Raw genomic sequence first — 17,860 nt, forward strand, 5'->3', positions numbered from 1 at the left:
CCTTCCATTAACTCATCCAATATGCACATCAGTAACTTATGGGCTTATGGCCATTCCACCTTCTTCATTTTTACACCTCATCCGTTTGTTAGCAAAGCAAAACAAATTTTGTGCAGACACTTCAGAGATGACAGATAAAATTCTTTGCAGATGCTCATTTGTTCAACATTTCTCACAACAAAACCAACTTAACATACCTTTCCTTTTTATTATTTATTTATTTTACTGTATTTATTCTGCTTACCGATCCTGAATAAGAAAATATAAAAATAACAAGAAACATAAAATGAAAACCATATCCTATATTTGAGGCCGGGTGAGCTCAACAAGGAAAGACAACATCAAAGAGGGATAGAGAAGCCAGTAAATGTGAGGTTAGTTGTCAGCTGAAATGGGAAGTAACTTTTTAGACTGCCAAATCTCTGCATATGGAATAATCACCAAATCCTATTTCTGCAATAAAGATTGAAAAGGATGAGGATAAAGAAATCTTACATTAGAAGATATGATGACACCTGGTCATGCCCCAAATTTGGAAAATGATAATCTCACATCACTTTTCACCCACACTCATTTTTAAAATCATTGATCAAAAGACTTTTGCTTTGAAAAAATGATGAATAGATATAAAGGAGTAAAAAGGGTGTCAGAAAAAGAAAAAAAGTGATGTAAGAATATCTACTCCTCATATTCATTCATTTAGTGAGGCCTAGCCAAAATGTGCTGATAACAGCAAAGGATAAAGACCTTCTGACCCATACAGTGTAAAAATGCTTCCCGCCAAGATTGATTTTATTGTCACAACCACAGATATACTACCATTTGCAACCTCCTTTTAAGCATCTTCTTACCATTAAGTTAATTTAATATAAAATGATTAATGTAAGAGTTTGGATCATAAAATGAATGAGTGTAGCTGTTAATAACTTAATGTTGCCCCAAGCCCCCAAGTGGGAGCCTGAGCACTAATATGCATGAGAACCAATCTACACAAGCATGGAGCTGCACACATAGTCAACATTATGGTTTCCCTTAGTCCCTCCACATCGACACGAAAAAAATGTTTGCCCATTACAAAACCAGTTTGTATACCTTAGAAAAATGTTTGCCTAACTAACTGCCATTCGGATGCTTAGAAATATGTGCTTCCAACTTCCCTGTTGCTGCCAAAATGAGACCTACAGGTGCAGCAGCAGCATACAATATTTATCAAGACATTAGATATTATCAAAAGACGAATGGGAGAACCTGATAAACTATTCTAGCGTTCTTTCATGTGAGGACATTTTCATATCTAAGAAAAACTCAAGTATCAAACATATGTGAATTGCAATAGGTATTTGCAAGCACTAAGCAATTGTGTGATGTGAGCAAGATCAGCACCCACCAACGCGTGGCTTGCTGTAAAGGTTCAAGCGGACCATCTCCTTACCGCAAACTACGTAAATGGCTCTTGTACTTTATATAGTCCGACCACAAGATATAAAAGTCTAAATTGTAGAGGCAAGTACCTAAAAACAAAGCAGAAGGTCTTCCTGGTCGTGATTTGAATTCGGGATGAAATTGCACACCCACATAGAATGGATGACTTGGAAGCTCTAAGATCTGAACAAAAGAAAATTTCTTCAAATTCAGAAAATAATAGTATTCTCCATGAAGCAAATCAAGAGATAAAATAAGTGAATTCTGTAAAACGGCACAATATAAAACACAGATACAAATTGCAACCATATCCAATTGAAATAGACAGTCTGTCAGACTCTCAATTGTGGTTGTAGTTAACATTCACAACAAAACATTACCCAAGCAGAAAATTTACCTCCATTCGTTTTCCACTTTCATCCTTCCCGACAAATTTTAGCCCAGCTTCTTCTAAAGTTCCAATAAGATCTGGGTTTACCTGTGCAATGTCAATGCTAAATTACAGGACATGTAATACATGTGTCTCTTGAGAGAGCATCTCGTCACCAAAAAGAAGTTTCACATGCCAAACCTCGTATCTATGCCGATGCCGTTCATCCACGTACTCCGAATTGCCATACCTAGATATTAGGAACATGCGAGGATGTTAGCATGCATAAAGTGATTGTTGAGATCATACTGTAGTCATAAAATTGTACAAAACTGCAGATTGGAGTCTGAGTCAAATAAAACAACAAATCCAGCACACAGAAGGATCAAGGAGTTAAAAAAGATATGGTTGGAAGAAAGAATATATTACATACTACCAAAAATTTCCACAACACAGGGTCACTATTTTGGACCCATGTACATAAACTTAAAGGATAAAAGGAAACTTCAAAATAACTCCTGGTGCTAGAAATCAAAACCAGTTATAGTCATACAGTCATTTGCTGTTCTCTAACATTCTCTTTCTTTTATTTTCCTTTTCTGGGTAAAGGAGATAGGGGAGATTGCCAGTTTAGCCAAGACTGCAAATATGAATTAACTCATCCCTTTCCTTTCAAAAAACCTCATCTACAGTGAGTGTAGAATTGAATGTCAATCATTTGAGATTAGAATGATATCAAGTAAATTCCAGACAAGTCCTAAATTCACTAACATCAAAGCATCCCTTGATCCACAATAACCACCACTCCACCAGTATATCAGGACTACCAGACAGGCCCAGAAACTAGGAGCCTGAGATTTAATGCTTACTGATGCTGCCAGAGGACAAGCAAGATGACATATTTCATTAACGGGTTGTGTACCTATTCTTTACTCATCATTCATTTATCACTAAAATATTACTACATACTGAGATGCTACATCACATACAGGTTGGAGGTGATAGAATCAGGTGCCTTCAAGAATGTTTTCCGAGATCCAAGCCTCATGGTACTTCCCATATGTGTTCGTGAACCCTGTACGTAGCACAGAGGCATTAGAAAAAATCTTTTGAATTAGGGAAAGGGGCCAGAGGGTGGCGTGACCAGATATGCATACCTCTGGCATGAAAATCACAACAGGATTTGGTGTTTGGGCATCAAACTCTACGCTGTTTGCTCTTTCCCAACCCAAAACCTAAGAATGAATGTCAAATCACAATAAATAAAAAATGCAGTCATGGAGAACTAAATATGACATCTACATAAATGCTACTTACTGATCTAGCAAACTCAATTACAGAAATTTGCATTCCCAAGCAAATCCCAAGGTAAGGGACATTATTCTCTCTGGCATATTTGGCAGCTAACATCATACCTTTCACACCACGATCTCCAAATCCCCCAGGAACCAAGACACAAGCTGCACTCTGCAAGTGTAAATTTCCGAAATACGGCAGTGACTTCAGATTCAAATGCAAAATATCTTTCCTTGAATTGTATGTATCCAATTTCAAAGATAGTCTAACAATTTCATCATAGATACCACAAACACATAAATAAAAAGTCATTATTTTATCAACCCAAGTAAACAAAGCCAAAAATCTAGCAATAGCACATAAACTAATAACCCAAGCCCTAATCATTGCCCATCATACTTCCCAAATATAATTGACTAGATTTACATAAAGTGTGCATGATTCTGGTCACTTACCTTCAGAGTCTCCCATGCAGCAGCATGTGCTTCTGGTGCCTGAATGAGTAGAAAACAAAATAGGGTAAAATAAGCCTGACAACCAGCACAGTGACAAGAAAAAAAATTCAAATGCACTTTGAAAGAAATTAATACAGATTTTGCACTGTCATCTTCAAGGTCAGAAGCTGCAATCCAGTCAATTGATGGCCTCAACGAGCGCGCAACGCATGCATGCAAAAGTGCCTATAAACAAACCCCCCATTTAAAAAAATGTTCAGCATATTTCAATGACATAGCAGAAGCAGGTTCATCCCTTATTTACACTTAAGATTATATTAAACAATAAAGTATGCATAAACAATAGTAAACAACATTTTAAAAATAATAGAATGACTGATTGAGCCTAACCCCAATCTTAGCTCGACCGGACACCCTATAAAGGGTTTCTCAAGTCATTACAAAGGGTTCTTTGGCTCTACACCCTCCAATGTTGAACTCAAACATGAATATAAAAAGAATGTGAAAATCAGATGATTAATAGTGAAAGAGACATAAAGAGCTTGACTTAAAGCAAAACATAAGCAAAAATTCAAGGAAAGATAAACACTAAAGGAAAGATAGAACACACCTTCACAACAGATAAATATGAATCTGTTAGACCAACATACTTTCCCACCATTGCAATCCTCACCTGTAAAAGGCAAAAATGCTTTCATTGTCAGGCACAACATATTATAATAAATTTAGAAAGAGCGTAAAACTAAACATATAGTACTAACAGATTCAGTAAGATTATCATATGCCTCAGCCATCTTTGTCCATTGTCGTAAATCAGGAGGAGTAGCATTGCTGAAAAAATAATTTTGAAAGTGACTTAGATTAGTGTTTTCCGTTATCAATATATTTTTTCAAGGTAGTGGAAAACAAGTAACAATGTCCAGATTGGAGATCATTTCTTCCTGTTTCACTCCAGTTATTGTGGAGGACAAGGGGAGGCATTATTTGACAATATTTTAGGTTACTCTTAGGGACACAGCAGCATGGCGCTGATCATGCTACTAAAGCACAACTGTTGTTGATGGCTTTGTGCTATAGTAGTGCTGTTATAGACTTATAGTATCATGTGCTTGACTTTAAAGGCTGCAAAGGAGATTATCAATCACTTTAAAAAATTCTTCTGTCCCCAGGTTTGTTAACCAAAAGACATATTTTTCTATGTTTATAAACTCTTTTGCTCATGTTTTCTCTCTTAATATCTTGAGTGTCACAGATTTCATCCTACGGCTTGAACCTACATCAATCGGGCCAGATATGGGTTCAATCTGTATCAGATCACAGCAACAATTGGTGCAAGAATTCTTGGATTTACCCAACAGGTACCTTATATAGGGAGAATGGTGAAGCGACATACATAAGAAGTAGAAACCTGTACAGAGATCAAGTTGCAGACTTGGAGCTAATGTGAAGAGTCCAAAAGGTGACCCGGCCCTGTAGCCAGTGAGGAGGTGGTCTAAATGAAAAACCATTATAGATTGGAATGCTCATGCAATACATGGCTTAGCCAGATGACATTGGAGAAGAACAACAACAACCAAGCCTTATTCCCGGAAGATGGGGTCGGCTATATGGATCAAACGATGCGATCATGCTCTATCGAAAATCATGTCCATTGACAAAGTATTGATCTCTAAAGTCCTTCCTAATTGATTCGCCTATGATTTTTGTTGCTCTCCCTCTGCCTCTAGCAATTGTACTAACCTCCATTTGATCTACTCTCCTTACCAAGGGTTCTACTAGTGTTCTCCGCACATGCCCAAACCACCTAAGGCGAGGTTCTAACATTTTTATATAATAGGTGAAGATAGACTAGCTGAAATTATTGAGGATGAATAAAACATAGGGTATTCACTTGATAAAGGGCATATCAAGGACAGTTGCCCTCATTTGACCATTCAAGATACTACCTAATTGGTGGAACTGATTATGCTAGATCAAGAGAGGAAAGTTACTGATATCCCAAAAGGTCTATGTGATAGAAGCTTTCATAGTAAGGCAATTATATAGAAGACTGAAGTCTTTAGGTATATTGATCACATAGGCTTGATCAGTTGCATTCAGATTTTGATCTAAATTTAATTGTTAGCTAAAACCACTTAAAGATGCAAACGAAATGAATTGAAGTTTCCCACAAACTTAGATAACAAGTTAGGACGAATTTAAAGATCTTCAAATATAGGACAATTTTAAGATTAACATAAAAGTCCAATCCCCAAGTACAAATATTTTTTGAGAGGAACAGATGGATGACAAATGGGGAAAATAACAATTATTTGTTGGATTTTTAGGCAACTGCAGCATGGTACTTTGCAGCATGGTACTTTGCAGCATTCTTTAAGTCCTATTTATGTCCTTCAGTATATTTTTGTTCATGGTACCTACAACAGGTGGGACTAGACTGGGATTTGATTAATTTATGTTAAAAAATGGGCTTACAAAAAGATTTTATATTAATTTTTTTAATAACATAAGCTTTCCCTAATTTTACTTAGTCATTAACCAGAAGGAAGCCCTCTCTAATATGTCTTACAGGTATATTTTGCTAGTTCTTTTCTCTGCCAATATATCTGTAATGCTACAGATTATATGCTAGAGTTTTTATCCTATACCAAGCTGCATTCATGACAAATTTTGCAAGCAATACTACTTAGTGTTTGGGAGTGATAGAAATAAAGGATAAATCAAAAACTCACCTGAGTAAGTTAAGCTGCTGCAAAATTGAATGGTGAGCATTTTGGTTCTGAAATAGCAGCCAGTCATTAAAAATAAATAAATACACAAAATATAAACCAAAGCAGTCAAGTTTCAATGGAACCAAAAACTTATTAGAAACTCACCCAAAGTAAGAGAGGAATGTGCCAAATGTTTGGTACATCATGGATATTCAGAATATTATTAATCTGTGAGATCATGCAGAAAATATACATCAATAACTAATAACATGAAGCTTCTTGGAGGACAACCCAGCTAGGTTCATCAAAAAGGCAAAAACTTACTGGAACATGGCAAAATTGCGAAAGTTTATCCTTGGTACTTTGCAGAAGAGGCTGCCATATTCAACAACAATGTATTTCAGCTACTAATAATAGCAAAAGTAAAAAATAGTCAAAACAGAAGGATACATTTGAATAACCCTGAAAATTTCCTACCAAGTTTAGTGAGAAGAAAAGTTGACATAAGGAAAATATAATAATCACTGCATTTTCCTAAATATAGAATTAATGAGGCGCGAGAATACTTCATAACACAGCTGCCAGGTTGTAACACCATGATTTTGTTATTGAGGGGAGTAAGAGCAATGCAAAACCATGTCACATAATAAATGTCAAAACCAAATAAGCTCATAAGTATATTGTGCCATAGCATGATAATCAGCTTGAGCACTTGATCTTGTCAACTACAATATTTTCTTGCTTTTCCATGGAATCAGTTTTCCTCCAACAAAGACATGGTACTTAATGGTTTGAAAGAATAGAAGTGGGGATTCAAATCCAGGAAACAGTCTCTCCGCTTGTCGGGGTACGTCTGCGTACATCTACCCTTCCCAAACCCCATTAAGTGGAAAAAGATAAAAGGGCCAAGTGGTTAACTAAATCTAAAACATATGAAAAGGATAAAAGGCCAAGTGGCCAACTAATTTCAAAAACAATGTCAACATCAACATTTGTCCCTGACAGGGCATCCACACCCTTATGACAAGGAACTAATCATCTTCAAGGTATTGTGGTTGCTCTTCCCAGCAAGTATCGTCATGATTAATTAGATGGATCATCAAACACTATCACTAGAGAATTAGGAAAACCCAATTTTGTTGATAACATTCACCCAGACATTTATTCCAAAAGAACCAACTTCAAAGGTCAATAGAATTCCATTACAGAGAAAAATACAGCATGCATAAATTAATTACCATACGCATAATAATGATCATAATTATATCTGCTAAAGGTGGACCCCAGAATTTGTAACCAAAGTTCATATCAACAATTCCCTCAGCTTTGTTGGTAAATCCTGATTTCATCTATCTAGACCATAAAAAATAATTCCCTCAGCTAAAAGAAAGAAGATAACAGTAAAATGTGCATGCTATGAGCCCATGATTAAGCGAGCGAACAAATAAAAGCGTTATAGAGATTAACAATTTTTAATTCATACACATGCCAAATGGTGGAATGATATACCTCAGCAGAGCGACATGCTAAAAGATGAGGCGTCAAGCCCAATGCTCTCAGTTCCCGGACACTATGCTGTGTAGGCTTTGTTTTCTAAAAACATAATATTGCACCCAACATGAGGAAAAATAAAAAAAAAATTATCTTAAAATCTTCTACAGATGCAAAGGTAATTAAGCATTACTTGCTCTCCTACTACACCCAACACTGGTATCAGGCTAACATGGATGAGGCAGAAGTTGTCAGGCCCTGAGGAGAAATAATGGGAATAAAAATGTAAATATAGTATGACGCATCAAGCTGACATATATAGGGGGAAACAAAAGTTTCAGAAGTAGAGTGTCTCAAACTCTCAATTAATAAAAACATGCAACACCATTATACATAAATGAATTGTGAAGTACTGCAACAGCATTATATCAATATATGTGAATGAATTTATACAACTCTCCAAAAACATCCTGTTTGCTCAAATTTTTGGTGATGTGGCAGTTCTCTAATTTTGCCCATTCATGGAAGTCATGCTTTAATGGATGTGCAGTCATAGGTAACTGCACTGATCATGATTAAGGGAAAGGTCTCTCATACCACATGTCCAATGCTGACTTGAGCATTTGAGTCCCTTTTCAAGTACTCATCTAAGGCGCGCCCCGAGACTAGTTCTCAGCCCGGTTCGGCCAAATCAGGCGACATAAGGCTGGTTCAATCCGAAATCCTCCTAGACGCATCATCACCCCTCCATAGTCCATACTAAATAACAAATAGTGCTAGACTATTAGTTTAATAGCAAAATCTGTTGACATACCCACTGAAAAGGACAACTGCCGCAGAGCCTCGATAAATGGCATAGATTCAATGTCACCTGCAGAAAGACAAATATACCTCGCATTATTGACAAAGTGGATAAAGCAATCTCAGCAGAGGCATCACTCTTTTGAAAAAATCAAACTCACCCACTGTGCCACCAAGCTCAATCACACAAACATCTGCTGGCCCCTCATTTCTGTCCACAGGAATCACAGCCACAGATTCAATCCAATCCTTAATTGCATCAGTGATGTGTGGAACTACCTATTTTAATTAAAATGCCAAAAATTCAGTAAACTGCTCTTAATCATACAAATAACCAAATAACTATCAAGCAACAGTCAACAAGTGATGGCACGTGTAAGGTGTATCACCTGAACAGTTTTTCCAAGATAATCGCCTCTACGTTCCTTCTCAAGGACAGACTGGCAGGAAACAGATACAATGATTAAGCCATGAAAAACCACACGAAAAAAATGACCATTATTTCTTTAAGCCTTTTCCCCAAACAAAAAAGTGAGTTTTTTTTCAAACACAAAAAGTGACTATTTTGATTAAACAATCAATAACACTTCCACGTTTGTTGGGTTGGGCTTTTACCCACACACAAAATAAAAAGACTGAAATTCAGCTTTTTTTATAAGCTATATACTATCTTTCAGCATCTCCAAAAATCACTTCTTTCCAAAACTACTTTTTGTGTAGGATCACTTTTTAAAGCCGAAACAAACAAACAGTTTTTCGTTCCACGAGAGGTATAAAAACAGGCACCTGGTATATTTTTCCTGTGGTGATGTTATTATCCTTTGTAAGCGTGACATCCAAAAAGCGCTCATAATTTCCCAAATCCAAATCAGCCTTTCCAAATTCCAAGTTAAAACAAAAACAAAAAGTTAAAATCAGTTACGAACAAGTGAACAACCTCCTCGACCACAATAGAATTAAAGTGAAGCACACGGAGAGAGTACCTCGCCACCATCATCAAGAACAAAAACCTCTCCATGCTCGAATGGAGACATGGTGCCAGCATCTATATTCAAGTATGGATCTGCACAAAAATAGTAGGTGCATGTGTAACTGAGTAAGAAATAAAAAACGCCGTATTGATAAATGAAAGAGGAATAGAAAAGTGGTGAATAAGGGGAAGGAACCAATTTTGATGGAAGTGACGCGAAGGCCACATGCTTTAAGGACGACGCCGACGCTGCTGGCGGTGACGCCTTTGCCGAGGCCACTGACGACTCCTCCGCTAACCAATACATACTTCATTGTTATGTTAGGGTTGAGTTTTTGTAGGCAAGGTGTTTGGGTTTATATCCGAGCGGGAAGGGAATGTTGATAGTTGATATGCCTGAGAGTGAAACGAGAGAGGGGCCACAGGAGCACTTTTGTAAGGTGTAAGGTGTAACTTGAAACTTGTAACTGAAGCCGTGGGTCCTTTTCCAATGCAATCTAATCAGGAATATCATATTTTAACAGTTTCCGTTTTATATCGATTTTAGGAATAATGCTATAAGAAAGTGAATAATTAAAGTTATTTTCATAATCATTTTAAAAAATTAATGCATTCGTATTTTTTTAAATATTAATTGTTCTATTAACAGTGATCTTAACATTGTTGTTGAAGAAATAAAAATATTATTACACTATTATTTCAATATTTCTTTCTTATTTTCTAACTTTTGTTTTTAAATAAAACAATTTTTAGTCAAATAAAATAGAGGAAGGAGTAGATGTTATGAGAAAAATGTAAATATTATGAGTCTCGTATAAAAATAAGAATGGTGTTTATTATTATGAGTAAAAAAATAAATGTTATTATTATTTCATGAAGAGTTGTAATAAACTATAAAATAATGTCTAAAACTGAACATATTATTTATTATTATGGTTGCTCTAAATTTAATAGTAGATATTAATTACTTTTATTATTCACAGTAATAATTATTCTTACTTAGAATAATTTTCTTCGTATATATATATACATTCTAGTCAAACATCATACTTTGACCCTGAGCCATTTTAATGTTTTTCGCATAAGTTTTCTTAGTTCTATATAATTATCTTTCCTAACATATTAGACATCTTCACACATAAAAACGATATTTTTTCCATATGTTTTCATTGAAAATTTTGTTTTTTTTTCTCTTCATTTTTCTGTATACACAAGTCAAAAAAATGTATGCCAAGTCACTTAAAACTTAATCATATTGGCAATGGTTTAATGGTTAGACATCCAAAATTTCCTAAGACTTATTTGAACCAAAAAATTAGGAGGCCGGTGGTAACCTAAAAATACTAAATGGAGTGGAGCATGGGTTTTGTCTTTTTCAAAATATAAAAAGTGTGTTCTAAAAATATAATTAACTTTATTGGAAAGTCATGTTTAAATGTACCTGTACTGGTGGATTTAGTTTTTAGATATTATTTTTTTATTTGGTTTTGGTTTTTAATCGGGAGAAAAATGTATGCAGTCAAACTTTAAGAATTTTATACGTTGTTATTTCATCATTCACTATTTATTTTTAATTTAATTGATTTTTCAAAAAGTAATATAGATAAATTGTAGATAATATAGTATTGTGTATAAATCTTTATACCGAGTATGCATTAATATTACCCTCAAACTTTATTATAGATAAATAGATTATATTGAATTTTAGAATAAAACAATATGACGAGTTTTCATCGCGAGTATATTTGATTTATCATAAAGATATATTACTTATGGTGATTGGTTGAAAAAATACATTGAAGTTAAAAAATTAATAATTAAATATTTTTATTGCTAACTACAAACATTAACATATGAAGTGATAACTATAAAATACGGAATGGTCTACCTATTTTAATAATAAGTTTTAAATTTAGTTTACATCGTACTCATTAATTTTAGGAAAATCTAATAACTTAAATTATTGAGTAGATCTAAATTATTAGATTTCATAAATTTGATAGTGGATGAAGAGTAAATTTAAGTGGATCTCACTCTTATAAAATATATTTGTAAGATAGTTTTGAAGTAATATTAAAAAATGGGAGGGATCAACTTATTATAATAGTAAGTTAAACAAACATATTTCACATTTTAACTATCCATTTTAGTCAATTCATTTGAACCATTAGATTTTCATATAATAAATGATTATGATGTGCAATAGGTTTTTTAACTTACTCCCATATTATTGTGAATCTCATCATTATTACGGTCATATATCTACTTCATTCTCTTTATACATATTAGCGTGTTGACAGACACTCGAATAAACACAATTAATATAGTATTATAAATAAATATGAAATTAAAAGTTATAAAATATGAAATAAATGTCTAGTAGTATAAGTATATATAAAAATGAAAGTATAACTTATACAATAAAATTAGAAGTTATAAAATATGAAATAGGAAAACCCAAAATAACTTCATGAAAGTTAGGTTAGGTTTTTCCTTTATTAAGTAGTATAGATAGGTTAGGTTTTGACTTTAAATATAGTATAGACTATTGATGATAGACACTTCGTGCCTGCTCATATTCATACTTTTACAATGTTAATTCAAAATTTATATATTTTATTTTGAAGAATTAGAATATTTTTTGCATTGAGTATACTTTATATTATAATATTTTGTTTTATTATAATGTTAGAGAGGTGGTTAATAGGTTTGTGGTGATTACATACTTATTTATAATTATATGATTTTTTTCGTAGAAATTAAAAAGTTTAAGGGTAAAATAGGAAAATGAAATTACACCATGGTAGTTATTTTATGTTTTCCCTTTATATATAGTATAAATATTTTGGCTTTATATATAATTAGTGGTGATAGACACTTCGTGCCTGCTCATATTCATACTTTTACAATGTTAATTGAAAATTTATATATTTTATTTTGAAGAATTATAATATTTTTTGCAATTAGTATACTTTATATTGTACTTTTTATTGGAGATACTTTATATTATAATATTTTGTTTTATTATAATGTTAAAGAGGTGGTTAATAGGTTTGTGGTGATTACATACTTATTTATAATTATATGGTTTTTTTTGTAGAAATTAAAAAAGTTTAAGGGTAAAATAGGAAAATGAAATTACACCATGGTAGTTATTTCATGTTTTCCGTTTATATATAGTATAGAAGTATAGATTCCCTTTATATATAGTATAGATATAGAAGTATAGATATAGATATAGATATAGATAGTATAGATATTATATATAAATGTACTTATATATATTATACATTTATTGGAAGAGACAATTATATACTTCAAAAATAGATTATATTCTTATCACAAAATAAAGAAATCATTTGCATAAAAAAATAATACATAATTATGTGTTGTAATATAAAAAAACATGCACCAATACATCTCAAAATAGATGGCTTTTTTCATGTTTGATTATTATTATAAATTTTGTCATTTATACACTTATATGGTGGGAGTTTATTATTATCAATATATTATCTATTATCAATATGTACTTTTTACATGTCAACTCACATTTTTAATGTAATTAAATATTCAATTTTCATATAATTTATTTTATTAATTATAATATTTTTTTACTTAATGATTTTTGTTTATAATTTTTTATTACATATACTTTAAATTATAAATTTTTTTGTTTTTATTTTGTGGTAATTACCTATTATTATATAGTGTTTTTTTTTTTGTAGAATTAAGAGGGGCAAAATAGAATTATTAATTACAGGACTCTATATATGGGTAGATAGAAGAAGATATAGACAATAGAATAAGTATATAAATAATATATAATATGAAAGTATAAATACGTTAATATTATTAAGTTTTAAATAAAAATAAGAGAATAAAATATCTCTTGGTATAAATTATCTTTTCCGACTACTAAAATTATAATATGTGTTATCTTTAATCATTTTCTATAAAAATATTTATAAAACTAAAAAAATACATGTCATATATTTATTTTATTCTGGAAAAATAATTGATACATATAAAACAAACTATTCTATCATCTTTCAATCAGATCCGACGCTCGAACTAAACACGTGACATCCCTAACGGTTCGTTTATTTTATCTTATCTGGAAAAAAAAGAGAAAAACTTTTGTTTCAGTCACAACCTCGCGCGTCAGAAAATGAAAACGTGAAACTTTATCGTTGCTTTACACAAAAAAGGAACGTTGCAAAATTGCAACAGTGAATAGTAACTACCCTTAAATAAAGTGGAATTATAGTTTCAGATGAGAATGGGTTCAGATTTGAATTTAGGAATGGGAGGGTCACCGTCATCGTCATCACCTACTGCAAAACGCACCAGAGATCCCGAAGAGGATGTTTATGTCGATAATCTTCGCTCTCATAAACGTTACCTGACCGAGGTTTCTCTAATTTATCCTTTTCTCTTCTCCTGTTGTTATCTATTTGTTTATTTAAATTTTTAACTATAGTTTAATTTAAAGATGAATATATTAGACAAGATAACATTAGAAATAAATGCATTACAGAGAAATTTGGAATAGATTATTCCGTAGAAAAGATGTTAGAATTGTGCTTCTAAGTGGCTTGTACATGTGGAGGGGACCATTAGAACTTAGAAGCCCCGTAAATAGTAGATCAAATGGAAGTCCTCGGAACCTTAGAGAAAATGATAATGATTAGAGAAGGAATTAGATATGAATACTTTGTCAATTAAATGATAGAAGTATTGAAGTTGTTCGAACCGACCCATCCAATGGGATAAATGCTTGATTGTTTTTGTTGTAGTTTAATTTAAATTCTAAAATGTTTGGGACTCTTCATAGCAATTTATGAGAAATGGCATTTGATTTTGGCGTTTTTCACTGTTGTTAGGTTATTGTTTGTAGTTGTATACGTATCAAGGTGATCCTTCGCTGTTTATTTCATTAGGTTGATAAAATCTAGTTATCAAATCTCAACATTAATTGGTTAATGACTGACTTGTAATTTAAATGTTGTATATTGTTCAAATTTGACAGACTTGGCTTGAGATTCTTTCGTAAATTACACACTGCTTGTTTCCATAAATGAGCTGAACCACAATCTATATAGTTTTATTTTATTAAGAACAATGTTGTTGCTTTTATCATATATAGACTCAGCTTGAGCTAGATTGGCTTCCGTGTAGGATATTTGTAGTCCCAGACCAAAAAAAAATATAGATATATGTTTAAATTGCACATCAGGAGAGTGTCGAGATTTTTGTGTTTTTTTATGCTAGTGATTTTAAATTTGTTCATCTATTTTGTGGTTTCAATTAAATGAAATGAACTACACTTTATTTTGAGTGACTTAATCTATTGTTTGTCTGTCCAGATTATGGCATCCAGTCTTAACGGGTTGACAGTTGGAGACTCACTTCCTGACAATGTCATGGATTCTCCGGCCAGGTCTGAAAGCATGTTCTCTCTCAGGTATAAATCATGGGCATTTTTCTTATTTAATCACACTACTATATATTCATAGTCCTAGTTTGAAAGTTTATGAACAGCTATTTTGATGGATGAGGTTCTTTGTAGCATTTTAGCTGCAAATAAATGTTTGATATTAAATAAATTTGTGCAATGTTTGGGCAAGCTTTTTAGTGCTTGTTGTGAGTTTTGTGTTGTTACAATTAATCTATATGTTTTGGTAGTGTATGCTGGCTATGGAAGTACCATGTTAATTATAATCTTTTCATCCTCCATGTAGTTAATATGTATTTTCCTTAGCATTTTAAGAGGATTTCTTTTGTGATCATTCTCCTTCATAGAGCTCATACTTGTGAGTGTGGTTGAAAATCACAACATCATCATTCTAGCCATCCATAGATGTAGCAAATTGGTGCGTAGCCCTAATTCTAGCTGCAACAGATTTGGAAACTATTTTGCTCCACAGTGCTGAATTAGAATTGAGTGTTGAGATCAATGATCTCCTTGCCATTTCCGAAAAAGAGCATTGCAGAAAATTTCCTCCTTATGGTTTTGTTGCCAAAGAAACTTAACCCTCTGAAGTAGCGAGAATGCCTTTATTTGTGTGTGGTCCATGGTCATGCACTATATGTTCACACTGATACATCTATTCCCCATTTCCCCTCAAGCTAAGCTATTGTGTAGCCTTATGTGCCCCAGAGTCCAAATAATCCGACCTTTGGTTTTTGTGGTTTAGAATGCCTAGTGCGCCTCTTGTTGCCCCTTATGTGGGATATTTGATGTTAAAATGGGAAGGATTGGTAGGGACTTGAATACAACACCGGTTACTTTCCAGCCATAGCAACTGTTTTCCCCAAAGGATTTTTAGAGAGTATATTATCATAATAAATTTTATTTTAAACAGATTGTAGCAACAACACAATTTTTCTCGTGAAGCATGAATACGGCAAAGTAGTTTTAGTACCAATCTTGTATAGACAAAAGCTTATGCAGTCTAGACTCAGACGTGCTTACAACCCCATACGGTGTTTTTTTATTAGTTTATGGTTCTATTCCAATTTTATAATAAATGTGATTCAGGCTGTAGATGCTTTTGAATAATGTCATCAACACACGGACAGAACCTGTTTACCTGATACTTCTAATCCTCACTGTATTTGCTGTTGTTCACTGTCCTTCGTTCTAAACTATGACATATATATATATATATATACACGTAGACATCTTTTATAGAAAATGATAATTTGCTAGTACCAACTTCAAGCTGTCTTTTGTATATAAAGAAATTTATCTTACTCATTAATTATCACCTAGTCTTTCGAATAATTACTTTTGTGGTATTTACTTTTAGGGATGATATGTCTTTACAATATTCACCTTTGTCAGAAGACTCTGATGACTCAAGGTCTTACGACGCCGCAGTGCATAGTTGCTCATCACAACCTGAGAGTCTTACCAGTAGTCCAGTTTCTTCTCCCCACAGGTACCAAAGATCACAGAATGTATTATTATCTTCAGCACCTTCTACTAGTTCAAGTGCTTCCCATGGCTCTACTCTCTCGACCGTTACCTGCTCCCAGCCCCGTCAGCGAGGGACAGACTCTGAGGGGCGCTTCCCATCATCTCCCAGTGATATATGCCACTCAGCTGATTTAAGAAGAGCTGCACTTCTACGATCTGTGCATATGAGAACACACCCTCCCGGCTCTGCATCTTTGGAGCTGCCATTTAGTTCTGCCCGAGAGCCTGTCCCTAACCTAGATACTGAGGAACAGTGTTGCTACCCATATTTGAAATCTATGGATGATGAGAGAGAGTATCAGATTGAGGAGTGTTCACCAATGAGCATTCCTGAACCCGAGTTTGACCATGATAACAAGCCATGCAGGGTCTTAAATATGAATGTGAAAGCATCTGATCCATGAGGTTAGTTGCTAGATTTGGGAGTTTTCTTTGGTCTCTTTTGTCTCCAATAGGAGATGATCATTTATGTTTGTTGCTAGGTTTTACCAAAGGAAAGAACTGTTGGTTTTCACCTTTATAGAAATTTATTCTCGCATGTTTTAATTCACTGAGATGATGGTGCTTGGCTCAATGGATTCGGCTACCATATTAGGGACTGCACTGCATAGCTATGGGGTATTCAAGGGCTTGGATTTGAAGTGGGAATCTGGTATTGGGAAATCAGTAGTTGAGGGCTTGAGGCTGACTGAAGTGCTATTATTTGCTATGCTTCAGAAAGATAAGGTGTAACAGTTTGATTTCCAGGATTAAAGAGTAGTCTTCTAAGAACTAATGGTTGGTATGATTTTCTGACACACTAAGAGAAGGAAATCGGGCTGCCGTTGGATCATGTGTTGTGAGTTGGTGCATCCTTCTTCCGATTTAGCAAGCATCATATCATATCATCAAGTTTATGGGTGGGTTTATTTTTTTGGGTGTATGTCTTCACACAAATTATTCTCCCATTCCAACCCCATTCTTATGTTTGTCTGTTCTTTAGTAAGTATGGAGTATATTATACTTCACCCCTTCTAGTTCCTCTAGAAGACATTAACCTCAAACTTGCATAAAAATGCACTCCACCCATGTTGACTTATTGACCGTTAACTTAGTAGATTCTGTCACAATATTTTATTCAATTGGTAAGTATCCATTAACTGGACGCTTAACAGGCAAATATAGAACTCTTCTCAAGCCTATGAGCCTGCAGAATATTCTGAAAATGAACATATCATGATTCCTTAAAAGCAAGATTCCATGGAAAATCCATTTAACTATACCTGTCTCATAGGTTGTTGGTGTTGGGATATGGATGGTATCATGATGCAAAATATACTGTGACATCTATACTCACCAACTTCTCTGGACATGAAATCC

General features: G+C 33.7%; 2 protein-coding genes across 4 annotated transcripts; one reads left to right on the forward strand and one right to left on the reverse strand.

The window, feature by feature from the left end:
* On the reverse strand, positions 229-10,012 carry LOC109336048 (CTP synthase). 3 transcript variants are annotated; one of them, XM_019572392.1, is made up of 23 exons: positions 9,713-10,009; positions 9,530-9,609; positions 9,333-9,419; positions 8,936-8,986; positions 8,708-8,825; positions 8,560-8,616; positions 7,939-8,003; positions 7,764-7,847; positions 6,579-6,629; positions 6,420-6,482; positions 6,276-6,322; positions 4,305-4,374; positions 4,154-4,216; positions 3,679-3,768; positions 3,544-3,582; positions 3,110-3,259; positions 2,950-3,027; positions 2,782-2,867; positions 1,994-2,042; positions 1,820-1,900; positions 1,512-1,605; positions 1,114-1,178; positions 229-453 (listed from the first exon to the last, which is right to left on the reverse strand). In XM_019572392.1, exons 1-22 carry the CDS (start codon positions 9,828-9,830, stop codon positions 1,114-1,116), a joined length of 1,686 nt encoding a protein of 561 aa, XP_019427937.1. In that variant the 5' UTR covers positions 9,831-10,009; the 3' UTR covers positions 229-453. The 3 variants fall into 3 exon arrangements, with proteins under 3 accessions (XP_019427937.1, XP_019427936.1, XP_019427938.1); XM_019572391.1 differs by lacking the exon at positions 229-453 and adding an exon at positions 904-1,072; XM_019572393.1 differs by lacking the exons at positions 229-453; positions 1,114-1,178; positions 1,512-1,605 and having other exon boundaries at positions 1,820-1,916; positions 9,713-10,012.
* Positions 13,654-17,508, forward strand: LOC109336050 (cell wall protein RBR3-like). The gene is made up of 3 exons (XM_019572396.1): positions 13,654-13,930; positions 14,886-14,983; positions 16,332-17,508. The coding sequence occupies exons 1-3, from the start codon at positions 13,793-13,795 to the stop codon at positions 16,903-16,905; spliced, it is 810 nt and encodes a 269-aa protein (XP_019427941.1). The 5' UTR covers positions 13,654-13,792; the 3' UTR covers positions 16,906-17,508.

Source organism: Lupinus angustifolius, chromosome LG20 (genome assembly GCF_001865875.1).
Source record: "Lupinus angustifolius cultivar Tanjil chromosome LG20, LupAngTanjil_v1.0, whole genome shotgun sequence".
Lineage (NCBI taxonomy): Eukaryota > Viridiplantae > Streptophyta > Magnoliopsida > Fabales > Fabaceae > Lupinus > Lupinus angustifolius.

Coding starts and splice junctions, on each gene's coding strand:
- LOC109336048 (XM_019572392.1), bottom strand. CDS start 9,830: ATGAAGTATGTATTGGTTAGCGGAGGAGTCGTCAGTGGCCTCGGCAAA. Junction 6,323..6,419: donor ACATTCCTCTCTTACTTTGG/GTGAGTTTCTAA, acceptor CTGCTATTTCAG/AACCAAAATGCTCACCATTC. Junction 2,868..2,949: donor TTGTGATTTTCATGCCAGAG/GTATGCATATCT, acceptor TGCTACGTACAG/GGTTCACGAACACATATGGG.
- LOC109336050 (XM_019572396.1), top strand. CDS start 13,793: ATGAGAATGGGTTCAGATTTGAATTTAGGAATGGGAGGGTCACCGTCA. Junction 13,931..14,885: donor ATAAACGTTACCTGACCGAG/GTTTCTCTAATT, acceptor TTGTCTGTCCAG/ATTATGGCATCCAGTCTTAA. Junction 14,984..16,331: donor GAAAGCATGTTCTCTCTCAG/GTATAAATCATG, acceptor ATTTACTTTTAG/GGATGATATGTCTTTACAAT.